This window comes from Telmatherina bonti, assembly GCF_933228915.1.
Source record: "Telmatherina bonti genome assembly, chromosome: 5".
In the NCBI taxonomy this organism is placed as follows: Eukaryota; Metazoa; Chordata; class Actinopteri; order Atheriniformes; family Telmatherinidae; genus Telmatherina; species Telmatherina bonti.
This window is the reverse complement of record NC_136623.1, coordinates 36,205,509-36,231,001: the sequence shown is the minus strand read 5'-3', so window position 1 is coordinate 36,231,001 and position 25,493 is coordinate 36,205,509. Positions and strand designations below refer to the sequence as shown.

Here is a 25,493-nt window from a genome sequence, read left to right as displayed (position 1 = left end):
ATACAGAGTGGAACGTGTTCAGAGAAGAATCCTTTTAAAAACATTCCAGGACTTTAGGTGATGATCTGGATCACCACCAAAATCTAATCACTTCCATTTCTGGGAATTCCTAAAAATGCCATTAAAATGCCATGTTCATAACTTTGAGTTGTGTTGCTAACCGACAGACAGACAGACTGAGAGACCGACAGACAGATGTGTGAAAACTGACCGTTCCCTCTGTACAGGTAATAAGTAGGACACCAGAACCATGTAATTGATGCATTTATTCTTCACTTTGCCAGTTATGGAAGCAATTCAGCGCCTCTTTAGCCTACCAGTGGGGGCACATTGAGCAGGAAGAAGGGCCTTCGAAGAGCCTCGACCTGGATTTCATGGCGTCCTTGGATTCAACCCTGTGACGGGACGCGAGGAGCCCCTCTACCCCAACGCTAAGCGTCTGCTTCGCATCTATCTCGTGTCGCTCCCCTTTGTCCTGCTTTGCCTATATCTTTCACTGTACGTCATGATGATCTACTTCAGTTTGAAGGATGGGTGCTGTCGGTCCATGATGAAGAGCCTACTTTCTGGACTGGAGTTCTCTCGTTCGTCCCAAGTATTATCTATGCGGTTAGTCATAGAGATCATGAACCTGATCTACAGATATGCTGCTGAGTTCCTCACCGAGTGGGGTGAGAACATGCACCACACATCGCAGGTTGCTCTTTAGTGTTTTCTCAGTGAGTGTTTTGAATTTGTTGCTAAAAGGCTCCAAATGTTTCTGTTTCTGTTCAGAAAATCACCGGCTGGAATCCTCTTACCAGAATCATTTGGTCCTCAAAGTGTTAGTAGTGAGTACATGTGACTTGTTCATATACTTTGTGTGCTGTTGTTGCTGCTTTAGTCATCTCAGTTGTCTTATCTCTTCTCTGTTTAGTTCAACTTCTTCAATTGTTTCGCTTCGTTGTTCTACATTGCCTTCGTTATGCAGGACATGGTTCTGCTCAGACAGGTGGATCCGTTAAGCCTTCCTTTTCATTAATTATCCCATCATCCCATGTCACTGTCTCCTACGCATAACTTATTCCCACTCCTCTTCTCGTTTGTCTGCAGAGTCTGGCTACTTTACTCATCACCAGTCAGATCTTGAATCAGGTCATGGAAGCCTTCCTGCCATACTGGCTTCAAAGGAGACGCAACAAGAAGATGATTCGCAAAGTCCACAAGAAAAAGACTCTGGAGGACAAAGAGCTTCCTCTGGAAGAACAAGTACGGCTGGAGGCCGATATGAGCACATACTTGGTTAGTACACGCCTTAAACACACTCCTCACACAAGGAATGATCGATCCCATTTGTAACTTTGTGGTTTTGTGCTCTTTAAGGGCACATTTGATGACTATCTGGAGCTGTTCCTGCTTTTCGGTTACGTCAGCTTGTTCTCCTGCATCTATCCTCTGGCTGCTGTACTGGTGGTGTTGAACAATATCACTGAAATATATTGTGATGCCTTCAAGATGTGCCATGTTTTCAAACGACCTTTCTCTGACCCAGCTGCAAACATCGGAGTGTGGCAGGTGAGACACGCCTGGCTTTTATTGACACAACAGAGTCATTTTATTTATCAACTAGATAGATAAATTTATCCACACTAGAAGTAAAGAAAAATGCCAGTGAAGTAAACACAAAATTGATCAGTTAATGTATTTCTATAATGCATGTTTTTCACAAGACTTTTTATTATAGATTGATGAATACTTTATATTGACTATTTATTTAATGACACTTTTATTTCATAATGGTAGTTCTATTTATTTAATTACATATGTATTGATTGATAACAGTGTGCGTGAATGAGTGCGTTCAGTGAGTCTGTGAACTATTTCCCAGTTCATCCCAGCCTGTTGATGGGAAATGCAGCCTTGAGATAGCTGAGTTCAGTTTAGTTCCACAGGCCTGTTATGGGAGTGAGGGAGGGTGGGACTAAGCGTCAGACATCATTACATTTCAGGAGACTTTATAACCAGCCTGCACAAGACCAGTGCAGGGAGCCCGATTCAGACAACAGGTTTTGTTTTGGGTCAGGTTGAGTTTCATTTAATTCAGCCTTAAGTCCTTAGTGGTCTCAATAGAACTTTGAAACAACATTGGGGGTCAGTTTCCACCAAAACGAGCTACAGCTTCTCCAAGGTGTTTCACACACTGCGAATGAGCTCTGGAACTGGCTTCCAGTTCACGGTCCAGCTCTATCACTGCTTGAGTTCCAGTGCTACTTACTGCTCGACACAACAGGAAACCACACGCACCAAACAGCAGAAAACCAGTTATCATAAATCCAATTGTGTAGAAATCCTCCACAGAAAAAAGCCACAGACACATGACCTTCATCACGTATCCAGCAGCATGTAATCCGTCAGGACCTGCAGGCTCCCCTTCGCCCGTTATTTGGGAAAAAAGGATTTGATCAGTTGCATTGAGAAACCAGCTGATCAGATCCATGATTTAAATTTGGAAGGAAATAGAGAAAGAGGCTCAGATAGATAGATTGACAATACAAGGAAGCAGCAGGGCAGAGTGGGAACAGGAGGGAGAGAAAAAGTGTCCGTCCTCTACGAGAGCAGGAAGGGATATATATGATAAATTATGACATATATATGATATTTTATACTATATGTTGTTTATTCTTCACTGAGAGGCAGTGTTTTGGGTCGACTGCAGTGGCAAAATTGCAAATATACTTTCCTCACTTAGCAATATACAGAAAACAGCTCTTAACTTAAAGATTAAAAGTCAGTAAAAGTTTAGAATTTTCTATATTTCTGTATAAATACAACCTTAAACACCAAGACAATGACTGGAATATGTATAGAACACCACTGTGCTAGTGCTGAAAATACCAGAAAATATATTACGAGAAGCCCTAGAAAATGTCAACTTACAGTATGTACTGGACCTAACAGGTCTGTATATTTTTATTGACTAACATAGAAGATGTATGATGCAGAAAAAATCTCCCAACAAAAACATAACAGTACCATTTATCTGTAACACATTGTTTAACTATTTGAAATCTACATTTTTTTAAAGATATAAAGTCGATGTAGAGTGTGTGTGTGTAAAGACGAGGTGAATTTATACAGCATAAAACATAAAGCAACGCAGTGTGCAGTACATGACCAAAAGGACCAGACAAGAGTAGACGCATCTCTGTACACCTATGTATCTATGTAACGGCTACATTAACCTCCACGTTTTGCCGTGTGTGTCGAGAAAATTGGCTTCCCCATACTTATGAGTTGCCCACACCGAGTGCGCCTCAGTTGTAATGGAAACAATCAAAACCAGGCAGTGTGGTATTAGGTGCAATGGGGTAGGGCTTAGTAAGTGCTGGTGGGAAACAGCCATAACACCGTATGTAATCTGGGCCTCTTATAGGTTGTCAAAATGGTGGAAAAATGTGGTGAATTCAAAACCTTTGAAATCCCACCATTTTCGTCCTTATTGCAGTAATTAGCTTTTGAGTGACATACCCTCCCAACCCACTGTCTGTTACTGTAGTCTTACTTTAGTTTAAAGCTGAGCAGAGCTGCTACGAAGGACTAACGGTTTCTGCCATGTGGCCAACTGGAACAGTTAGTCTCCATATCATGAAAAAAAAAAAATCACCCACTGTTGCTGTCCTTGTGTGTTTGTGTCCAGCTTGCCTTTGAGACCATGAGTGCCATTGCCATTGTGACCAACTGTGCTCTGATTGGCATGTCTCCACAAATCAAAGCTTACTTCCCTGAATCAGAGCTGCATCTTGTCCTGTGGACAGTGGCGATTGAGGTGATACTCACACTCAGACCCACACACGCACCATTACACACCATATTCACAAAGAGCACTGCATTTAGCAGACCATAAAATAGACCGTGGTGTTTTCGCAAAATGCTGTGTCTAGCATGGTGCTGGGTGGTCGAACCAAAGCACCACGCCAGGGCTAAACCTACATTTAAAAGGTCTTGTTTTATATGCCAGGAAAACTGCCTACACACCCCTCTTCAGTACCTTGTGTCACTCCCAGTGAGGTCATACTTGCAGCACTTTAGTCAGTGAGGAAGTGTATGGGCAGACTGGAACACTCTTTTCCCTCCACCAGAGAAGGTAATGGTAATCCATGTGTTTGCCTGTTTAGTATCATTTTTTTTCCAGTTAAATGGCCATCACCGGCTGTCTAGTTTCTTCCACCTGAACCATCAACCAATTACTATTTTACATTTCCAGTCAAGCAAATGAATGAATGCTGCTTTTGGTTCTTTAGAGCCCAACAATTTACATACTCTCACCACTTAGTCAACATTGACCAGTATGCAGACCATATTTTAACAATGTCTACTCAAAATGGAAAAGTAAATATAACAAACATTTAAAGAAACTAAATTAAACTAATGATCTAGCCTTCAAAACGGCCTGTGGAACTTCCTGTTCAGCAGCTTCCCTGCTGTGCATACTCCTGCCCTCCCAGTGCCCAAGCTAATCCCTTCAGCACCGGTAAAAAAAGAAACATAAGGTTAAACTAAAACACAAACAGCTGAAAACACAGTGGCTCCCTAATGTGCGCGCTAGCAAAAGGAACTAAAGAATTTAAACTAAGTTTAAACATAAAGAAAACTCAATAACTGAAAATATGTTGGTGCTTTTTGCAGCTACCGCCTTTACATGTGTGTCCATTGGTCTGGCCATCACAGTAAAATGTCCATCTCAGAGTTACACACTATGTTCCTGAGAAACTGCTGGCATCGTGAGCGACAGCAGTGGGGACTGGAGGAGATTCAAAGATTACCTGCTTCTGGGGTAATTACAAGGGAGTCTGATTTTCCATAGAAATATGATGCCAGGCAGTGTGATGTTTTTTGTTGGACTTGTACTCTGCCTCCTGTCCTAAATAAGCTGCTGTTGAGGACAGAGACAAACCTGGGCAGCTCACAGCATGTGTGGTGCTGAGCAAATGCTGTTGTTGTTCCACACATTTACAGCTCATAGTTTCAAGTTTCTTTCTTTAATTCAGAAGAGGTCACTTCTTAAAAAAAAAAAAAACACAAGTTCAGCCAGTTGAAGGTTAAAAATAAACGTGGCACCCCTTTTTATGGTTTTAGGGCTGGAGGTGGGTAGGTTAGCAGTCCAGGCAGCAGCATCATGATACTGGTGTAGCTTGGGAACAGTACCCAGCCAGCTTGTAAGATAAACAGACAAGAGTCAAAGGGTTGTCTGTTATAATCTACTAATTTCTCTACAGCTCAACCAAGGGTGTCTGCACACAAAGGCCCAGTAATAACACGAACTGGAAGGAGGAGAAGTTTGAGCAAAAACATGTTTCATTTGAGAAGTCAGTGTTGTATGTTTGCATATCATAGCTGATCTACGCTAGTAGATTTTACATGTCTGAAAACACAAGTTAGTTTTATACATACAAAACATTTTTCACATATTTTACATAATTTCTAATCCCTAATGATCACAGAGGTGGTGAAGGCCAGCAACCATCATTACCCTCTAAAGGTAAATCAGTTTCTGGGCAAACAAAACATTTATGAATGCTTTGCTCATCCATAAACCAACTGCATTCATGGAACTTTAGCTGCATTTCCATTACACCTAGAATTGCACAGAAACTAAATATCACAATTAAAAAAAAACGCTAATGCAAGCACCTACATTTGAAAAATAAAGTGAAATATTGCCAAAACCTTTTTTACGCTCTCATGAGGTGGTTTTTCAGATGTTTTGATATAGAAAAGGGTGTATTGGAAACACTTTATCCACATTTACGTTTCCCCGGACGTGATGTAGAGGCTTGAGACCAGTTCATTTCCATTAAAGATGCCATGCTTTAGAATAAACATCAGTAAATTTCAGAGCTTTAGAAAAAAAAATGTGGGAGAAAAGCTTCGAAAAGATGTAACAAATTCTCCAAAGCAAAGAGAAAACCCCAAAATAATGCTTTTATTTTGGTCAGATACTCGTAATGGTTCGTTTCCTCACAGGTTGCAGACACACTCCGCCCTTTTCTCTGTAATTGGGTTATGGATTAGAGAAATCTGATTCACTCACCCAAGTGTGTAGAATGTGGGATGGCTGTTTTTTATTTTCTGACTTGAAGAACCGATTTGTAGCCATACTTTTTAGTTTTGAATATGCATACACAAATCACGAAACATGTCCTTATCCCAGCTCCATGGTCAACAACATGAGACAAAGACAGCATGTACGTCCAGTTGGTATCAAAGGTAACCTGTATAAGAACTGCTGACATCTAGCTGAAAATATGGCCTTAGGAATGACTTCACATACCAAACACAACTGTGGATGGAAGCCAGCTGGGAGCACTGGGCCTCGGTCACCAACAGTTCAAACAAACCAATTTGTTCTTAAATCATACTTACAAACTTTTTTTATGAAAGTTGTGGCATTCACCAATATCATCGTATTTTGGAGAGGAATCAGAAACTTTTTTTATGAAAGTTGTGGCATTCACCAATATCATCGTATTTTGGAGAGGAATCAGAAACTTTTTTTATGAAAGTTGTGGCATTCACCAATATCATCATATTTTGGAGAGGAATCAGAAACTTTTTTTATGAAAGTTGTGGCATTCACCAATATCATCGTATTTTGGAGAGGAATCAGAAGGACTCTTAGGAACATCTGAGTGTGACATGTTTGAACAAAATGTGACAATTTCTGCTGTTTTGTTAATTAAAATACAATAATAAAGTTCAAGGAATGTTTTTTTTTAATTGTTGAATAAATTTTGATTAATTACGTTTTGGTTTTTAGGATAAATAGATTTTGGAAGATTGTGTCCTAATGTTATAATTTCCCTCAGGGGGGAAATTGGAAATTGCATCTGTAAGAGTTACAGTGATGATTTATTTTACAATGTGCGTCTCTATGAACCAGGCTGCTTCCAAGTTCAGGAGGAATTAACGACGGGTTTGAACAAAAAGTCAATTTGATATATTTTGAAGCTCATCATGTGGGTGTTTATAACTAATTTAACAGCTAAAAAATGAGAAAAGTCAGGCTTCAGATTCACAAAAAGGTGAATGAACACAGATAGTAAAACATACTATCTGTTTTCATTCACCTTTTTGTCATTATGCTTGTAATTTTTCTCCTAAGTCACACTGGAGGCTGTTTGTTTGCACACTGCAGGAAGTCTCATGACCTTTCTTGGATATTTTCTGTGCGTTTAACCTGAAACAAAAAACCCTGAAATACTTTAACCCCATAATGTCTTTCAGCACGGACTGCTGGCTTTCAAATTCATCCTGACCTTCCTCATCCCAGCTGTCCCAAAACACATCCAGATCAAACTGGCCCGCCTGGAGTTTGAATCCCTGAAAGCCCTCAAGAAAAAGGTAAAACTCTTTTTGTTTAATCGTGTAAATGGAGGTCGTCTTTCCACTGAGGAATAAAACACGTTTCCTAAACTGAATTAATTTCAATCCCAACCCAGAGGACAGAGGAAACGTTGGTTCCTCTGCTTTGACAGGGATACATCCTTCCTGATACCATTTAGCATAATTCTGTTAGGTACATGGCTAGACATCTTGGACAGTAAATATGGAATGAAGATCAAATTGCAAAAATGTGTCTGTAAAATATTAGCAGACATGCATGCGTGATGCTTTGGTGTCCGCTTTCTTCATATTGTCGTACCCATGCAAAAAAATCTGGTGTCATCTATAATTCCTTTAACATAACTCTATAGTCAAAAGCGTTTTCTTTCATTTAGGGCTGATTGCCAAGTTAAAACCTGATCTTCCCAAACCTCCCCTAGAGACAGTCATCCAACTGCTCATTATGTCCCACATAGATTATTGTAACTCTCTTTATTATGGCATTTATCAGTTAACTTTGCACTGACTGCAGCTTGCCTAAACGCTGCAGCTCGGTTGCTTACAGTAATAAGGCGGTATAATCACATCACACCAGTGCTTGCCTCCCTGGATTGGCTTCCAGTTAGTTTTAGAACCCAGTAGAAGATTTTATCAATCGTTTTTAAAATGGTTTGGCTCCGTCATACTTGTCAGAGTTGTTACACCAGCATGCTTGTTGCTTGTTCCTTTATTGTTCAGCCCTTTGGGCAGCTGCTGTTGCAAAATATGTGCGATATAAATAAACTTAAACTTGAACTTGACTTTGAACCAAAGATAATTCCAGCCTGTCAGAGGCTTTATGATCAACGAGCGATTTAAAAAAAAAAAAACAGTCATCTACTATAGTATCAGCTACTTTATTTATTTGGAGGAGCCTCATGACGTTATCTGCTGCTACCTTACATAGATAAATATGGTTTTTGATAAATTAATGCATTTTGACCAGACAGGATTGGCTGGCCGAGAAATTCTCTCTTTCTCGGCTGTTTAGCAGGAGGAGGCAAATAAACCGAGCCGGGTCGGGAAATCCTTCCTGCATTTTCTCAGCCATGTTTGCCTTCCGAGTTTCTTCTTCACTACTTTGTATTTTCATCCTAACACGCTGTTTATATGCAGGGTGTGGCTATCAGGTATGCGCTGCTGGAGGGGGAGGGGGGGAGCCGGGCGAAGACACTTACAAAAATAAGAAATGAACAACTTCATTCGGGTCCGAATGTTTGGATTGGTCAGAGTTTTTATAAATTTACAGTAAACAAAGGGGTCTAACTATATTTCTTATTGTTTATGATTACCAAATGAATAGACCACTATCAGGATGAGGAACCACTTCACTGTGTTAAAAAAAAAAAAAAACGTCTCCGACCAAGATTACCTACCCCAGCCTTATTTTCCCAATAACTATTCCATACACACAACCTGTTCATACAGTTTTACATCTGCACAGAGGAGGGAAAATGGCCCATAACTTGAACACTCCAGTGGGTCTTCATCTTTTATAAGTGGGATGATAATACGTGGTCCTTGCTCAGTGGCAAAGAACTCAACTCAACTCAACTTTATTTATAAAGCCCTTTAAAACAACCAGAGTTGAAACAAAGTGCTGTACACAATCTGCAAGAATAAAAACAGAATAAAACAATTAAAATGCAAATAAATAACCTAATAAAACAAGAGGTCATACAAGGAATATGAAATTAAAACAATAAAACAAACTAAAGAAATAGTAAGTAAAAACCAATAATAAAAATAAGGCACACTGACCAGAAACTGTCTTACGTTGGGTTAAAAGCCAAGGAATAAAAATGTGTTTTAAGATGAGTTCTAAAAATGGACAGGGAGGAGGCTTGTCTCATGTGGAGGTGAAGCTCATTCCACAGTTTTGGACCGGCAACTGAAAAATCTCTGTCCCCCCTGAGCTTCCGTTTGGACCTCGGTACGTACTCCAGTTAGGAAGCGTGCAGCTGCGTTTTGCACAAACTGAAGACGTGCGAGGAAGGACTGGCTCATCCCAAAATAAAGGGCGTTACAGTGATCCAGCCGAGATGTAACGAAGGCATGGATTACTGTTTCTAAGTGCTGTTGTGCAAGAAAAGGTTTTACTTTAGCCCGCTGTCTGATGTGGAAAAACCTCGACTTTACTACAGAACTGATTTGCTGATCCAGTTTAAAATCACTGTCCATCTTAAAACCCAAGTTAGATACTGTTGACTTTAAAAAACCTGCCAACGGGCCAAAATCAACAGGCAGGGGTTCACGAGCTCCACTGGGACTAAACACCAGTACTTCAGTTTTTTCTTCGTTAAGATGTAGGAAGTTTAGAGCCAACCAGGCTTTGATGTCTTCCAGACATGCTAAAAGAGGACCAATGGAGAAGGTGTTTTTCTTTTTAAGAGACATATATACCTGACTATCATCAGCATAAAAGTAAAATGACATACCATGCCTTCTAAGGATTGATCCCAGGGGCAGTAATTACAAAGAGAAAAGCAACGGCCCTAAAATCGACCCCTGTGGAATCCCATAAGGAAGTGGAGCAGAGCTGGATTCAACATTTCCTAAACTCACACTCATGCTTCTGTCTGACAGATAGGACTTGAACCACTCCAATGCAGTACCCCAGATACCCAGAAGGTGGCATAACCGAGCCACTAAAGTGTTGTGGTCAACAGTGTCAAACGCTGCTGTCAAGTTCAATAAAATAAGAATTGTATAATCACCAGAGTCGTTTGCTAAGAGAATGTCAATAAATACTCTTAGCAAAGCGGACTCGGTGCTGTGTAATGTTTTAAAACCAGACTGAAACACTTCCAGAACATCATGTTCCTCTAAAAACAGCTTGAGTTGAGTATAGACAACTTTTTCTAAAATTTTAGAAATAAAAGGAAGCCTTGAAATGGGTCTGAAGCTAGCCAGCACGCTGCTGTCCAGACCAGGTTTTTTAAGTAGGGGCTGGACCACAAGCATGTTTAAAACTTAATGGAACAACTCCAGATGACAAACTACTGTTTATAATTTCAAGAGCTGTCTTCCCAACACTAGGAAAGACCTTTTTCAGAAGACCAGGAGGAACGACATCATGGGGAGAACCCGATGGCTTAACATCAACAATCAACTCTTCCAAAAATGACAAGGATACCGGCTCAAATTGATCAAGAACTGCAGAGCAGGGAACAGAGACAGAAGGGTCAGATGCAGGTGAAGAGATCAGAGTCCTTGCAGTTGAAACTTTGTCAATAAAAAAGTGCAGGAAGCTACTGCAAGTCTCAGAAGATGCTTCGAAGCCAGCAGGCTGTGTGGCATTTAGTACTGAATTACTAGTTTTGAATAATACATGTGGATTATGGCGATGTTGGCTTTTGGCTTCCTTAACAGTGTCCTGATAACAACGCCAGCAGTCCTTAAGGATGAGAAAGGAAACCTGCAGTTTGTCCTTCTTCCACTTGCGCTCAGCTTGGCGGCACTCACGTCTGACTGACCGAGTTTCCTCATTTAACCAAGGCTCAGATTTAGCCCTAGGCTTCACAGTCTTTATTGGAGCCACAGAGCCCAGTATGGTTCGGCAGGAGGAGTTGAACCAGGAGCAGAGCTCTTCTGTATCAGCAGAGGCAGGGAGAGCGCAGAGCTGGTTAAAAGCCACAGAGAACTGACCAGCAGTTAAAGGGTTAAGAATCTGGTGATGAACAGGAGCGGCAGATTTAAAATGAGCACAGGAGAAAGCGGCATCAAACACAACCTGCATATGATCAGAAATGGCATCATTGCAGATCTCCAAGTTCGACACAGATATGCCATATGACAAGACGAGATCTAATGTGTGTCCATGTTGATGTGCGGGGCCACACACACATCACAAGTTAAAAAGTCCTTCACCAATGGCCGATCAGGACAACACACATGAATATTAAAATCCCCAAGGAAAATAGTACGGTCGTACTTTGGCATTATTTCAGCTAGAAGATCAGAAGTGTTTCACAAAGTCCTTATTGTATTTGGGTGGTCGGTAAATGACAGCGCACAGCACTGGGTCAGAGCGACCCACCTCAAATAAAGTCACTTCAAAGCTGGAGAGTGAGGATAAAACGGTGCTGCTTACATTTAATAACAGTTTTAAAAACCACTGCCGTCCCTCCTCCACGACCTGATGTCCGCGGGGAGTTAAAACAAGAATAGTCTGGAGGCAAAATCTCGGTCAGAGCGCTGGACTCACCGGCACCGATCCAAGTCTCTGTCACACAGAGGAAATCCAGGGAACTGAAGAAATCCTTCAGTTCCTGAAAGTTTTGTTTGCCAGGCATCTGGCGTTCACCAAACCAATCCTAGTTAGGGCCAAGTCCCGTCGTCCGATGTGTCGGGAACCCTGTGGTAGTGTCCTCAAGAGCCGATGATCCACCAGGCGCTTAGAGACTCTGGGAGGACAGGAGCGTCGGGGTTGAAGCTCCTCGAATAAGCCAGCGACAGGCACCAGGCAGGCGTCAGTTGGGTCGAAGAAGCGTCTGGGCACAGTGTAGGGATATAATAATCCATATCCTGTCTGGGATATGGATAAAGGGCGTGACAGCTATAATTTCAGCTTTACTAGCCGACCAGCATGACTTCCGCGGCGACGCGGTCGCTTCCGCCGAAAAGATCGGGCGGGGGCCTGGCACAGGTGAGGTGGGATACCCGCCAGGAACGGGGGAACAGTATCACTGCCATCCTGATTAAAAGCATTAAAGGTTTCGATTTCCTTTCGAATCAATAAAAGAGACTGGCGATCATACATCAGCAAAGACTGTAATCGTTCAGCGGCAACAGCAGAAATACTTAAAAATAACAAAAACACAAAACGTGATATGAGTGATAGATGGCCAGCCGTACACACTGGCGCCATCTTTGCTGAACAAGAGGTCTAGCCTGATCCCAGAGAGCCAGCTGGGCAGCTCTGACTTCTTTCTCTAACTCTGCTGATGAAGTAGGTTCCTGTAATTCTAGACTTTCTGAGAGGGTTAAATCAAGCATCATCAGCTTCAGAAGAAAAGAAGTGCTTTGTGGTGCATCAGAGCAACATTCTAATGTAGTTCTGTAGAAGTTTCTAAAACTATTATTAACTTCATTGAGGTGTTGGATTAGAATCCTGCCAAAACATTTTGAAACCTTTAGGTGTCCTGAAGGATCCTGCTGGCGGTTCTCAAAGTCTGCTGCTTGCAGAAGGTGGAGAGGGCTGCAGGATTAGTGGAAAATGAAGGGTTTTTTTCTTAAACCCAAGCTGTAGATAACCTGTTTGTTAACTATTTGATTAGACCGCTGTTTGGATTCTGGCCTGCAGGAATGATGCCTGGTGTTGAATTTCTCTCCTGTAAATACTTTCTGAAGGCGTCAGCATGTATAACGCCTCTCCAAAGACTGAGTTTGAAAGTGAAAAGACTGCCTGAGTGCTCTCTCTTCCCAAGATCCTTCATTACATGTCACATTTCCAGAACCAGCTGCTTTATGTGCTGTTAGAGCAATAAGTTTAGAAGCTGTACCCATAATGCTCATCTCCTATTATATCTTTAGTTTTCATATGTCTGATCGTTCTACTCCTGTTTAACCACGTGTAACCAATGTTCTGAGGCAAAGTGGAAACCTGGATGAAGATGTGGAATAGTTTGTGGACAGCATGGACGGCGTGTCCTGCAGACTAAAGAGGAGAGGGAGCATCCAGCTTGTTATCAGCCTGCATCTCTGATGGGATGGGGTTGCATTAGTGCCGATGGCGTGGGCAGCTTCCACATCTGGGAAGCTCCATCAATGCTGAAACATCTGCTCCCATCCAGACAACGTCTCTTTCAGGGAAGACCTTCCACCATGCTGGACCACATCCTGATGGTGGAACAGGAGAACTGATCCAGCAGGACCACGCTGGACCACATCCTGATGGTGGAACAGGAGAACTGATCCAGCAGGACCACGCTGGACCACATCCTGATGGTGGAACAGGAGAACTGATCCAGCAGGACCACGCTGAACCACATCCTGATGGTGGAACAGGAGAACTGGTCTGCTGCAGTCCAGACTTTTCACCAGTACAAAACATCTGGAGCATCATGGAAGCAGCTGGAATCCTGCATCAGACCAGAACGGGACGACGTTCCAGCAGCTGCTCTCCTCACTTCCCAGATGTTAAAAGAAGAGGAGATACTAACGATGCTGAACATTATCTTTTATGCACTTTATAGGCGTTGTTGCCATTAAATTTAATCTGGAATCTAGAAAAATAAAATATTTGATTAACATTTCACTGCTTTCAGTTTTCATTTTACTTGAACATTTTAGTACCACCATAACTTTTTCTGGTGCTTGGGTTGTTCTAAACCTGTTCCGCTGAGATGCTGTCATGTGTGTGTGTGCGAATTTTCAGAAGTGAATTGAATTAAATCGGATATAATTGTGTTTGTTCTGTGTGTTTCAGAAAATGCTGGAAGCTGCTGAGCTCAGTAAGAGCATCCAGTAAGGAGACGGAGGGCCTCTAAAACCACTGAGGAAGACACATTTGTATTTATGAAGATTAGTTTTGGATTAAATGTGGTTTATTTTTTATGTGTGGGAGGTAATGTTTTATTGTCCAGTAAACACAGCTGTTTACTTTAAGAGAAGAATGATGAACCAGATGTGTTTTGTTTGTCTTTTAGGTAGATATACTGAAGTTGGGGAGGTGATCTCATGGGATTGTGTTAAAATAATACTGAAAACGTTATGAACTTTATTTCTGTTCTGGAGTCACTTTAGGATGGGTTTACTCATGACTTTATTCCAGAATATGGTGCACAGTGAAAGAAACAAATGATGGTGTTGTATGCACAGTTAACACGCTTTACCAAAGCTTCACTGGTCAGCCTTCCGACTTGACTGAATCAGATGTATATTGGCTGTTTTTAAGTGTTAAAGCTGCTCGTTGTTACACTCTGCACTGCAGGTGGGGAAGTAAAGCAGGACCATATGAATATAACTTGTAATGGCTAAAAAAAAAACGACAACACTAGTACACAAAAGTCACAGGTTGCTTTATTTGCTGGGTTCGTAGACATGTGGTGGGAGCCTGCTCATCCTTGCATGAGGCATGATTTCGGTAAGCTGCAGCTCAACAAACATCACTTAGTTCTTTCCATCATTGAGGAGAATGACTTGAAGTTTTACCTCTGGTGCCTTTATATGAAACACAACCTGAATATTTGCTTTTTGTACCCCTAGCAACCTCCCTTGTGCCCTGAACATACAAAGTATTGCAACTATAAGAGTGGGCTTGTTTGAAATAAACTTCTAAAACAGGAAATGAAGCGAGTGTTTCTGCTCCTTATTTCCATTTATTAAATGTTCGTGTTGCAGCCTTTCAGACTGATCATGTGAGGAAACGAGGAGGCTGCTTCATGACCAGTTCTAGGGTGGCAGCTGCTCTGGGAATTTCATGGTTTATGAAGTTGTGAGGCAGAGATCTGAGCAATGCCAGCAGGGTGAAGCTTCTTGGTATCATGCAGCGCATTAAACGCCTCTGGTAGCTTTTCAGCACATTGAGCTGGATCACAAGGCTTTATTCTGCATGGCTCTCCTCCTAACATTACCTTGATTGTAGATATCTACATAAATTAGGTTAACTATACATTTACATAATAGAACACTAAAGTTAGGAATAATATGTTTTATTTGGAAGTCCAAAAAAACCCTTCCGAATAGTAATGAGTGTAAGCACACATCTCCACCCATCCATCTATTTTCTGCCCCCTTTCCGGGGTAGGGTCACAGGGGCAGCAGTCTTAGCAAGACTTCCTTCTCCCCAGTTACATTCACCAGCTCGTCCTGGGGTATCCCGATATGTTCCCAGCCTAGCTAGAGATATAGTCTTTCCAGGGTGTAAATAATTTAGTGCAAATTTGAGCCCCTAAGGTCAAATTTGCACTCGATGGTAGAATAATACACATTTGGGAAGCAATAGTATGTTCACATGAAATAAAACAGCAACAGTCTGATGTGAATTTGCATGTTTATTAGCCTGTTGCTAATAGTAGCTTAAAGTATATTAGCTATGTTGTCACTACATGAGTACTTTTACTTGTTCCACTATAAACTAGTTGTTTACATGAAAACATTTTATTGATAGAGTGCCTTGAGCTATATCTAATGTCTAGTAGCATTTTGTGAGCAAGACTTTGCACATAGTTTTATGTGCGAATTCTTGGGTGTTTATAGGCAACTGTTGTGTTAACTAATATGTTGTGCATAGTGAAAGGTTAATAAAAATGTGTATATTAGTATGTTTACTTTAACTGGGCACTGAAGCATGCTGTTCAGTGTACTGGACTTCAGGAATTCAGGGGCTCTAGTGAAATATTCTGGAGAATCTTCTGCCACAAGTCAGCATGAGGAGTTGTGTAGCTCTTCAGAAATGGTCCTGGATTGTCAGGAGGAAGAGCTATGTACCTCCTCCTCCTCCTCAGCCACAGGTGTGTTTTCGTGGTTGTCTGTTGATTACTTGAATGAAGACTTATTTGGCTCTTCTGGGAAACCAGCTGAACCGGGAGAATTTCAGTAAACATGTCACCAGAAAGAAGGTCCCTGGAGGGAGTAAAATGTGAGGAGGAAACAAACCCATGCCAGACTGACTGGAAAGGTAGACATATCACATCTGAAACCCACATAAAAACTAAGAAGACCATAGTTTTGAGACAATATTTGACTTTTATTCCTTTTTTATATTACCACAGCTATATATAACATCTGACAACAGGTCTTGACTACAGAATAATACAATGAAATTAAACCTTAACTTGTTTCCTTCTGTTGCTTTTTGGTCCAAAAACATTTCTGTGGCTAATTCTCTGCACACACTGAAACACATGCACATGTGGATACAGCTGAGTAAGACAACAGTCAGAGACCTGATTACGAGAGTTGCTTTGTTTTTTTTCACACGGCTTTACTTTTTTAGCTGACACTTGTACGGTTTTACTACAGTCATAACCAGGCTAAATTTACAGTACAGCTTTGCACCAAAAGGTTCAACCGGCTGTTCTAGATCAAGAGAAAAAGCACCATTTTTACATCTATTTACATTTAGTTCTTAAAAAATGTTCAAACAAATAAAGAAAAAAAAACTATTTAAACCTTTTTTCTTTTACAACAAAGCAACAACTCAGGATGTACAAGTTAGAAAATACTAATAGAAGCAAATGAAAAATAAAAATGTACACAAATAGCTGCAACACACAGTATAGCTTATTGCCATTGCCCTTAAAAAATTCTATCACCCCCCCCATCGTTCCTTGCCTCCTGCTGCCGTACGCTGAGTTCACGCCCGTTGCAGAAGGAGCGACAGACTGACGATTAAAAGCAGACAAACTTCAGCTTTTCATCATCCTTTAGAAGCACAACTTGACTAAATGTGCTGCTTCTTGGCTGAAAATAGGTGACATGCGGGCAAACACGGTCGATCCTCCCTTTCAGTTGCTGCTCACACACAGCTTTTAGAGGCTGATGAGGTTTCAGGTTTGATGATTGTCAAAAAATAAATAAAACGCTAAAATCCAGACTAGCATAAAAAGTCAAAGCGTTCCTCCTTCCTTCTCTGACAGCTGGTCAGATGAAAGACAGTGAGGATGGATGATGATGGGGTGTTGATGAAGGCTGAGTTGGATCTGACTGTCAGTCTCATTTTTTTCCTTTGAACAAAAAAATAAATAAAAATAAAAAGTTAAAATCCTATTTTTTACTTCGTAAACTAAAATGAAAAATAAACTGTTGTCCGTTGTCAGCCGTCCACAAAGAGGGATCATGTGACCACTTTGCTGAACTAAAGCCCACAATGAGTGAAAACAATCATTTTATATGAAAACATTTGATTTAATGTATCAGAAAACGTTTTCATCCCTAAACAGTCGAGTCAACATGCAGAGCAGCAAGTGTCCCTTGATGGAAGATGCTGTTCTACCACCATCATCCAACTACTCTGGATATACGGAAACATGAAGGGTTTTTTCCCCTTAAAGCTCATGTAAAAGGTCAGGAAATGTTTGTGTTCATCATGATGGAAACTTCCAGGTTGGGAATCTGCAACTCCAGTCCTGCAGGGTTTGGACGTCTCCATCACACCTGATTCTAATGAATCCAGCAGCTGTTCAGGTTCTACTTTCTTCAGGTGGGTGTGTTGAAACAGGAAACATTTCTGGCAGAACTGCGGCTCTCAGCGACCAAACCTGCAGAATCTTTTCATTGCTACCGTGCAACTGGTCGTGAATGAGAAGTTTAATCTGGAAATGAGTGAAGTGAAAAGTCGAGAATAAAACCCGGATAATGTTAATGTAATAATAATTACTTTCAGGCTCCCAAAACGCCGGTTCCGCACGGACAACACGTCTTTAGGGTAAAAGCCCGGCAGACGCGGATAAACCCGCCTCCATACGGACATGACCTGAATCTTTTTCTTTTAGCTTCGTCTTTTCAGCTACATATTGACAACAAACATAAAAACACAACAGTTGTTTTTTTTTTATTCTGGTTTAAGAAGGAATTTTTTTTTCTGGTATTGTATGAAAAGAAAACTTCCTGGAGGTGTTTGGATCTGTGCGTCAGCTGCAGCTTCCTGGTGTCGCCACCACCTGGAGTGTTATGACTGCCCACATTCTCATGTCATTAGCGATGATGATGAAAATAGCTGCTAAATATTTTCTAAATCTGCAAACATCTCAAAATCAAAACAGCTTTTTTTCCTCTTAGCTCGTTGCTCCTCCTTTAGCTGCTGGACCTGACATCCTCAGCAGAAGCTCAGAAACAAAAACAGAGCGAAGGTGAGAAAGTTTTACTATCCCATCTTAAACAGCACATTGAATCCTTATTAAGACTTTTTACTTTTGCACATAAAACCTTCGTATTGTCCAAACATGAGGTTTTTTTTAAATTTTTTTTTAATGCATTTCTATAAAACCAAAATTTCTTTAAATAATTCTTTTTTCATCCTTTGTTTTCAAGGGAAAATAAAACTCCCAATTGCATTTCTCCTCATTTTCTGGTAAAAGATGACCATTTTCTGCTGGTCTGGTCTCACCAAACCAGCCACATGTTCATAAACCCGCATTCTTATAAAGAACGTCAAAGTGAAGTCAGACGACACAAAACTAGGTTTATGAACAGGAACCTGACCAGCGCAGCTGGGTTTAAACAGGACGAGGAGCAGACGGAGGGGGCGGCACCAACAGGGGGGGGGGGGTATCAGATGACCTGGCAGCAGCTGGCCGGAGCGGAGATGCCCAGCAGGCTGTCTCTGGAACCCCCGCCCTGCTGGATGTTGACAGAGATTGTCTTCTCACACAGAGGTAGCTGCAGCACGCCGTTTTTCAGGGTGCTCATGTTGCTGTGAGGGTCCCTGTTGGTAGCCCCCAGCTGCAGACAGGGGGGGCCTTCCAGCCGTGGTGGGAAGTGGTGGTGCTGTGCAGGGTGGGCATGAGGCAGGCTGGCAAAGGGGGTGGAGAGGGTGATGGTGTCCAGGCTCCCTGTAGAGCTGATGCACATCCTCCAAGAGGATTTCTCCTGGATTTTCACGCTGTGAGGGTCCACCATAAACTTCCCCCCACCTCTGGATCCATGGCCCCCCCGCTCCCTCTGCAGGTGAGAGCTGAGGCAGAAGCTCATCAGCTTCAGGCTCTTCATCAGCTCGGTGGATCGGGACAGCGAGCTGAGGGTGGGCTTCGTTGTGCTGCTGCTGTTACAACAACCGGAGGGGCCGCCTTGTCCTTTATGACCCCCCCTTCCTCTTTCACTCCCCCCTCCAGTGCCACCTCCTGCTCCTCCTCCGTTACTACCTGCACCAGGAGGACTCCCCCTGTCCGCTTCAGAGGAGCCTCCTCCGGAGGGGGGCTTCCCCTGCCCTGAGCTGCTGCCCCCTCCATTCCCGCCCTCGCTGCCGGGGGGGCCCTCGCTGCTGTCCCTCCTGTTCCAGTTGTAGCTGAAGCCCGAGTCTTTATCCAGACGCCTGCGGTGGCTCTCCGAGTCGTCATCGCTGGTCTCTGAGCTGGAGCACGACGAGCCCCTCCCCTGGCTCTTTCGTCTGTGGTAGCGCTTCTGCGTGGCCCCTGGAGACGAGGCGGCCCCCACGTTCAGGCCGCTGGCATTTCCCGCCATGTTCATCTTCAGGCGGCTGAGTTTGGGCGGAAGACCCTCATCCATGTCAAAGTCGTCGTCTGACTCCCCCTCCTCTTCGAAGATCTGGTTGAGCACTGGGGCGCTTTTCCTGGAGGTGAGGCGGTTGGTGATGGAGGGGGGCTTCCTCCGCAGGATCACCTGGGTTGGTAGGGGAGAAGGATCCTGCTCTTCCTCCTCCTCCTCCTCATCCTCCTCCACCCTGATAATCAGACGTGATCCATTATTTTAGATGTGACTTTTATGAGTCAAATGAGAGAATTTAAGATTTTTTTCTTTTATTTAAACATTAGTGATCATTTCTGTTGACCAGACCTGAACAGGCAGATTCTCTGCTTGGCTGCAGCAGGAGTGGAAGGTCCGGACGCTCTAAAGGTCTCAGAAACAGATGCAGCAGCACAGGCTCCCTGCAGCAAGAAACACAAAAGATAAGTCAGATACTTCACAGGTTAACAGACATGGCAGCTACCCGGCGTGTCCAAAAACACAAGCTAACGACAGCCATGTTGCTTTAGCTTCACATTTAGGTGAAGCAGGCTTTATTTCCTTGATTTGGTTTTGCATGTTAGCTTTCACCGCTAACAACAGTCCAGTGTAAGTTTGTGTATATCTTTGCATTTATGCTTGAAGTTAAAATTGAGTCTAAATGATTAATATTATTGATGATGAGCCGGTTTGTTTACATCATGCTTATTTGTTTTCTGAAAATCACAGAATGAGCTTCCATGTTTGATCGTTAGCACTACATTTGTTTGGAAAAACTCATCCAGACAGTCAAACATCTGAGACGTCAGCTGTGTGATGGAAACAGGCCTACCTGTGCCGGGGGTCCCACAGGGTCCGTTACCGAGCTGTCTTCCCTTCGGCCCAGGTCCATCATGCCTTTGGAGCGATGTCCGTTCAGGAGGTTCTCTGCACTGCGAGCTGGGGACTGAGAGCCTCCAGTGTGGGAGATGGATGAAGAAGCCAAACTGTCCTCTATGTCCTGGTGCATGTCCATTCGAGTCGGCCAGGACTGCCTGAACAAACGGAGCAGAGAAGACTTGGCTCTGATGGCTGTAAAAACATTTCTAACTTGACAGTTTCAGTTTCTGATCAGACACACAAGCGTTGAGCCGAGTGCTGTAAGAGTAACAGTACTGCTAAAACATGGTTTATTAGTACTTAGAGGGTCAAACAGCTGCTGTCAACACGCTGGTCTAATGTAGGAGTGAATTGTGTCTGAGCTTCGCAACCTTTAACTAAAACTTCCTGACGCTGGTTTTGTCACATCTGGAAGGAAGCTTCCTTCTACAAAGAGACAGATCCACCAGATCCTGAGGACTACAATTCAACTCGGTCCTCCAGCCCGGGTCCTGCCCTACAAACATGTTTTAGATGTTTCCAACTCCAACACACCTGATTAATTCCCCTCCTCTTGACGCTCGAAGCCCAAAAGTCTCCCATTCACCCAGTCAGGTGTGTTGGAACAAGGAAATATCTAAAACATGCAGGGCACGGCGTCCTGAGGAGCAGGGTTAAGAAATACTGCTCAAGGGTCACTATTCTGCAGTTTTTAGATGTTTACCTGCTCCAACACACTTGAATCAGACTGATGGGTCAATGTGCAGGCTTTTGGATCTGTTTGATATGAAAGCAGGTGTGTTGAAGCAGAAAGGACGTAAAACCTGCAGGATATGTAGGACTGAAGATAGACATCCTGCTCTAGTTTCTAGATCTTAGCTTGGAGGAAATTCTCCCAACATCTGTATTCCTGGAGCATTTTTAAGGAGCGAAGGAACCCGGAGGGTAAATAGATCTTTTAGAAATGAGTCCAAAGTTAATATCCATCATTCGGGTCATTTCTGATCTATATGACTCAGCAGCAACAACCGAACAGCCTGAAACAAAGCTCTTCAAGCCCTTTAAGCTCACTTCTGCAGGCCAAGAAAAATGTCACCATGTAAACTCACTAACTATTCTCTTTTTTAAATAAAATTTAAGATCTATGTTGTACATTTATGCTCCTTTCTGAGTGGCAGTGTGAGAACGCCGGCTCCCCCAAACGAGTCCTGAGTTGTGTTTTAACTGTTTTCTCTAGTTTCTTGCAGCTACATGAGCTGCTGCTGGTTGCTTCGTTTTTACTTTTATTTCCTGTTTCTAACCGCTGTCATCCTGTTAGGTTCAAATGTTGTTGAATCAGTCCGAAAACTAGTTCAGCATCATGATACCTTCCTTCAACACTCTGCACCATATAAGGGGAGCTAAGATGAGGACATAAGCACTAGGGGGTGAGAAAATCCATTCAAAAAATCAAAAATTGGGATTTTTTTGATTCACAATTTTAAAATCGTTTTTTTTTTTTTTTTGTTAAAAAATCTTTTTTTTTTCCAAATAAAAATAATTCATAATATTTTTGTCAATTTTTTGGGTTTTTATTTATCTTTTTATTTGTCTTCTTGTGAATTATAGCAGCAGAATGATGGTCTGGCTACTGTGTTGTTTTTTCCTCATTAAAATCAATTTTTGTTTTTAATCCACAAAAATCAGCAATATCAAAGAATTGTGAGAATCGCAATATAAACCGAATCGGTGCCCAAAAAAATCGGGATCGAATCTGGACAAATACATATTGTCACAGCCCTAATAAACACAGCAACATATGGAAGCGAACTGGTCCACTTAAGAGTGACAACTGTGAATGGGTTCAGCTTTAATCTGTGCAGTAAGCTCTTCAGACATCGTCTCTGTTACTGTTTACACAAGACTGGAACATATGATGACTCATGCTTCCTCTTTTGTCTTGTCCCAGAGATGGAATCATTAGACCCTGGCACCTCATATTCACCCAGTACACAGGAACAAAGGCCTGATTTGATCTCAGACCAACCTCAGTCCTCTGGATGGAGATGGTCAGAGGATCTCTAAAGTCATGTAAAACATTTCTTGGACTTCTTGCACCCGTGGGGAACAGATTAAATAATGTGTGGGGAGTAATGCCATCTTTTACAAGCACAGCTGTCCTGATACGGCTCCTCACTGTCCTCTTCCTTATTTGTTCCTCTCATCTGACGCTTCCTTTTATAACCACAGCACCGACACTGGCAAGTAAGCAAAGGAAATAGCTTGACAGTGAACTAAGATGTTTTCTGAGCTAATAGGAACACGATTACTGAAGTCAGACTCTCTTAGCTCTGATTTTTGTATGAAAATATAGTAATAATTATGTGTGATGATTAGAGAAGAAGGCTTCAACATAAAACTTTATGAAGAATCTTTTCAGATCATTTTCCTGCTCTGTCATTCCCGATACCAACAAGTGAACCCAGAAATGGAAACTAAACCTTGGGAGATCTAACCCAGCCTTAATTAACTGTGACTGTGCTCTGCATTGTGAAAAAAGAAAGGTCAGTTGTCTGCTTTGGGCTCTGTGGGTTTTTTTAAGTGTGTTTTTGTTAATAACAAGTTTACCTGAAAAGTTTCTGCAGGCTAGGAGACACAGCTGACTGAAACACAGTCTGTGAAAGCCCTTCTTTACCTGAAGTGTGCTTTAATGTTGCTGGGGCTGGAGGAGCGGGTCTGGACCTCCTTTTCCTGCTTCTCCCTCAGGATTCCTTCTGCTAGCAGGTAGTACGTGGCTGTAATTTGGTTATATTTGTTGGTCTCCAGAGCTCTGAAACAACAGATGAAATTAAAAGAACTGTAAAAATGTTGAGGTGGATGAGAAATTACAGCAGAACTGCAGAGGAGAAACACTGCCAGTCACTTCCTCATTTCTCACTAAAATCAATTCAGCCAATCACAACAGCAAATGAATGCATTTAGCAATGAAAACATGGTCAAGATGACAATCTGAACATCAGGAGTCACTGGTTCACACCAAGGCAGGCAGAACACCATCTCTGATTACACAACATGTCCAGCCCGACAGATGGGCTACAACAACAGAAGACAGGGGCTACTCCTGTCGGCTAAGAACGGGAAACTTTGGACCCCCTCAGTACCAACATGACCTGGTATAACCTCCACAGCCTACCCGAGTCCTGCTGCTGACCATGTTCATCCCTTTCTGAGCACAGTGTAGCATCTTCTGATGGAAACTTCCAGCAGGATGATGCACCATGTCACAAAGCTCACATCATCTCCACCATGACGATGAGTTCACTGTCCTCCAACGGCCTCCACAGTCACCAGATCTACATCCAGCAGAGCAGCTTTGTGGTGGAACATCAGATTCTCATCATGATGAGGTGGAACATCAGATTCTCATCATGATGTGGTGGAACATCAGATTCTCATCATGATGAGGTGGAACATCAGATTCTCATCATGATGTGGTGGAACATCAGATTCTCATGGTGATGTGGTGGAACATCAGATTCTCATCATGAGGTAGAACATCAGATTCTCATCATGATGAGGTGGAACATCAGATTCTCATCATGATGAGGTGGAACATCAGATTCTCATCATGATGTGGTGGAACATCAGATTCTCATCATGATGTGGTGGAACATCAGATTCTCATGGTGATGTGGTGGAACATCAGATTCTCATCATGAGGTAGAACATCAGATTCTCATCATGATGTGGTGGAACATCAGATTCTCATGGTGATGTGGTGGAACATCAGATTCTCATCATGATGAGGTAGAACATCAGATTCTCATCATGATGTGGTGGAACATCAGATTCTCATCATGATGAGGTGGAACATCAGATTCTCATCATGATGTGGTGGAACATCAGATTCTCATGGTGATGAGGTGGAACATCAGATTCTCATCATGATGTGGTGGAACATCAGATTCTCATGGTGATGTGGTGGAACATCAGATTCTCATCATGATGAGGTGGAACATCAGATTCTCATGGTGATGAGGTGGAACATCAGATTCTCATCATGATGTGGTGGAACATCAGATTCTCATGGTGATGAGGTGGAACATCAGATTCTCATCATGATGTGATGGAACATCAGATTCTCATCATGATGTGGTGGAACATCAGATTTTCATCATGATGAGGTGGAACATCAGATTCTCATCATGATGAGGTGGAACATCAGATTCTCATCATGATGAGGTGGAACATCAGATTCTCATGGTGATGTGGTGGAACATCAGATTCTCATGGTGATGTGGTGGAACATCAGATTATCATCATGATGAGGTGGAACATCAGATTCTCATCATGATGAGGTAGAACATCAGATTCTCATCATGATGTGGTGGAACATCAGATTCTCATCATGATGAGGTAGAACATCAGATTCTCATCATGATGAGGTGGAACATCAGATTCTCATCATGATGAGGTGGAACATTAGATTCTCATCATGATGTGGTGGAACATCAGATTCTCATCATGATGAGGTGGAACATCAGATTCTCATCATGATGTGGTGGAACATCAGATTCTCATCATGATGAGGTGGAACATCAGATTCTCATCATGATGTGGTGGAACATCAGATTTTCATCATGATGAGGTGGAACATCAGATTCTCATCATGATGAGGTGGAACATCAGATTCTCATCATGATGAGGTGGAACATCAGATTCTCATGGTGATGTGGTGGAACATCAGATTCTCATGGTGATGTGGTGGAACATCAGATTCTCATGGTGATGAGGTAGAACATCAGATTCTCATCATGATGAGGTAGAACATCAGATTCTCATCATGATGTGGTGGAACATCAGATTCTCATCATGATGAGGTGGAACATCAGATTCTCATCATGATGAGGTGGAACATTAGATTCTCATCATGATGAGGTGGAACATCAGATTCTCATCATGATGAGGTGGAACATCAGATTCTCATGGTGATGTGGTGGAACATCAGATTCTCATGGTGATGTGGTGGAACATCAGATTATCATCATGATGAGGTGGAACATCAGATTCTCATCATGATGAGGTAGAACATCAGATTCTCATCATGATGTGGTGGAACATCAGAT

At 42.3% G+C, this 25,493-nt stretch overlaps 2 protein-coding genes across 2 annotated transcripts in view; one reads left to right on the top strand and one right to left on the bottom strand.

Annotated features, from left to right (window-relative positions):
• ano10a (anoctamin 10a) overlaps nt 1-14,643 on the top strand; it is a 29,130-nt gene extending 14,487 nt beyond the window's left edge. The window contains 11 exon segments of the mRNA XM_079240922.1: nt 285-338; nt 341-517; nt 523-612; nt 614-671; nt 775-830; nt 917-991; nt 1,093-1,281; nt 1,363-1,554; nt 3,677-3,805; nt 7,264-7,380; nt 13,832-14,643. Coding sequence (XP_079097048.1) covers nt 285-338; nt 341-517; nt 523-612; nt 614-671; nt 775-830; nt 917-991; nt 1,093-1,281; nt 1,363-1,554; nt 3,677-3,805; nt 7,264-7,380; nt 13,832-13,873 — 1,179 coding nt within the window. The 3' untranslated portion in view covers nt 13,874-14,643.
• Nucleotides 14,644-16,149: 1,506 nt separating this feature from the next.
• The window catches only part of snrka (SNF related kinase a), a 38,506-nt gene continuing 29,162 nt past the window's right edge, over nt 16,150-25,493 (bottom strand). Inside the window, exons 5-8 of the mRNA XM_079240349.1 lie at nt 23,063-23,197; nt 20,363-20,564; nt 19,861-19,952; nt 16,150-19,747 (exon numbers count right to left, since the gene is read on the bottom strand). Of these exons, the coding sequence (XP_079096475.1) occupies nt 18,619-19,747; nt 19,861-19,952; nt 20,363-20,564; nt 23,063-23,197 (1,558 nt within the window). The 3' untranslated portion in view covers nt 16,150-18,618. The remainder of the gene's footprint in view (nt 19,748-19,860; nt 19,953-20,362; nt 20,565-23,062; nt 23,198-25,493) is intronic.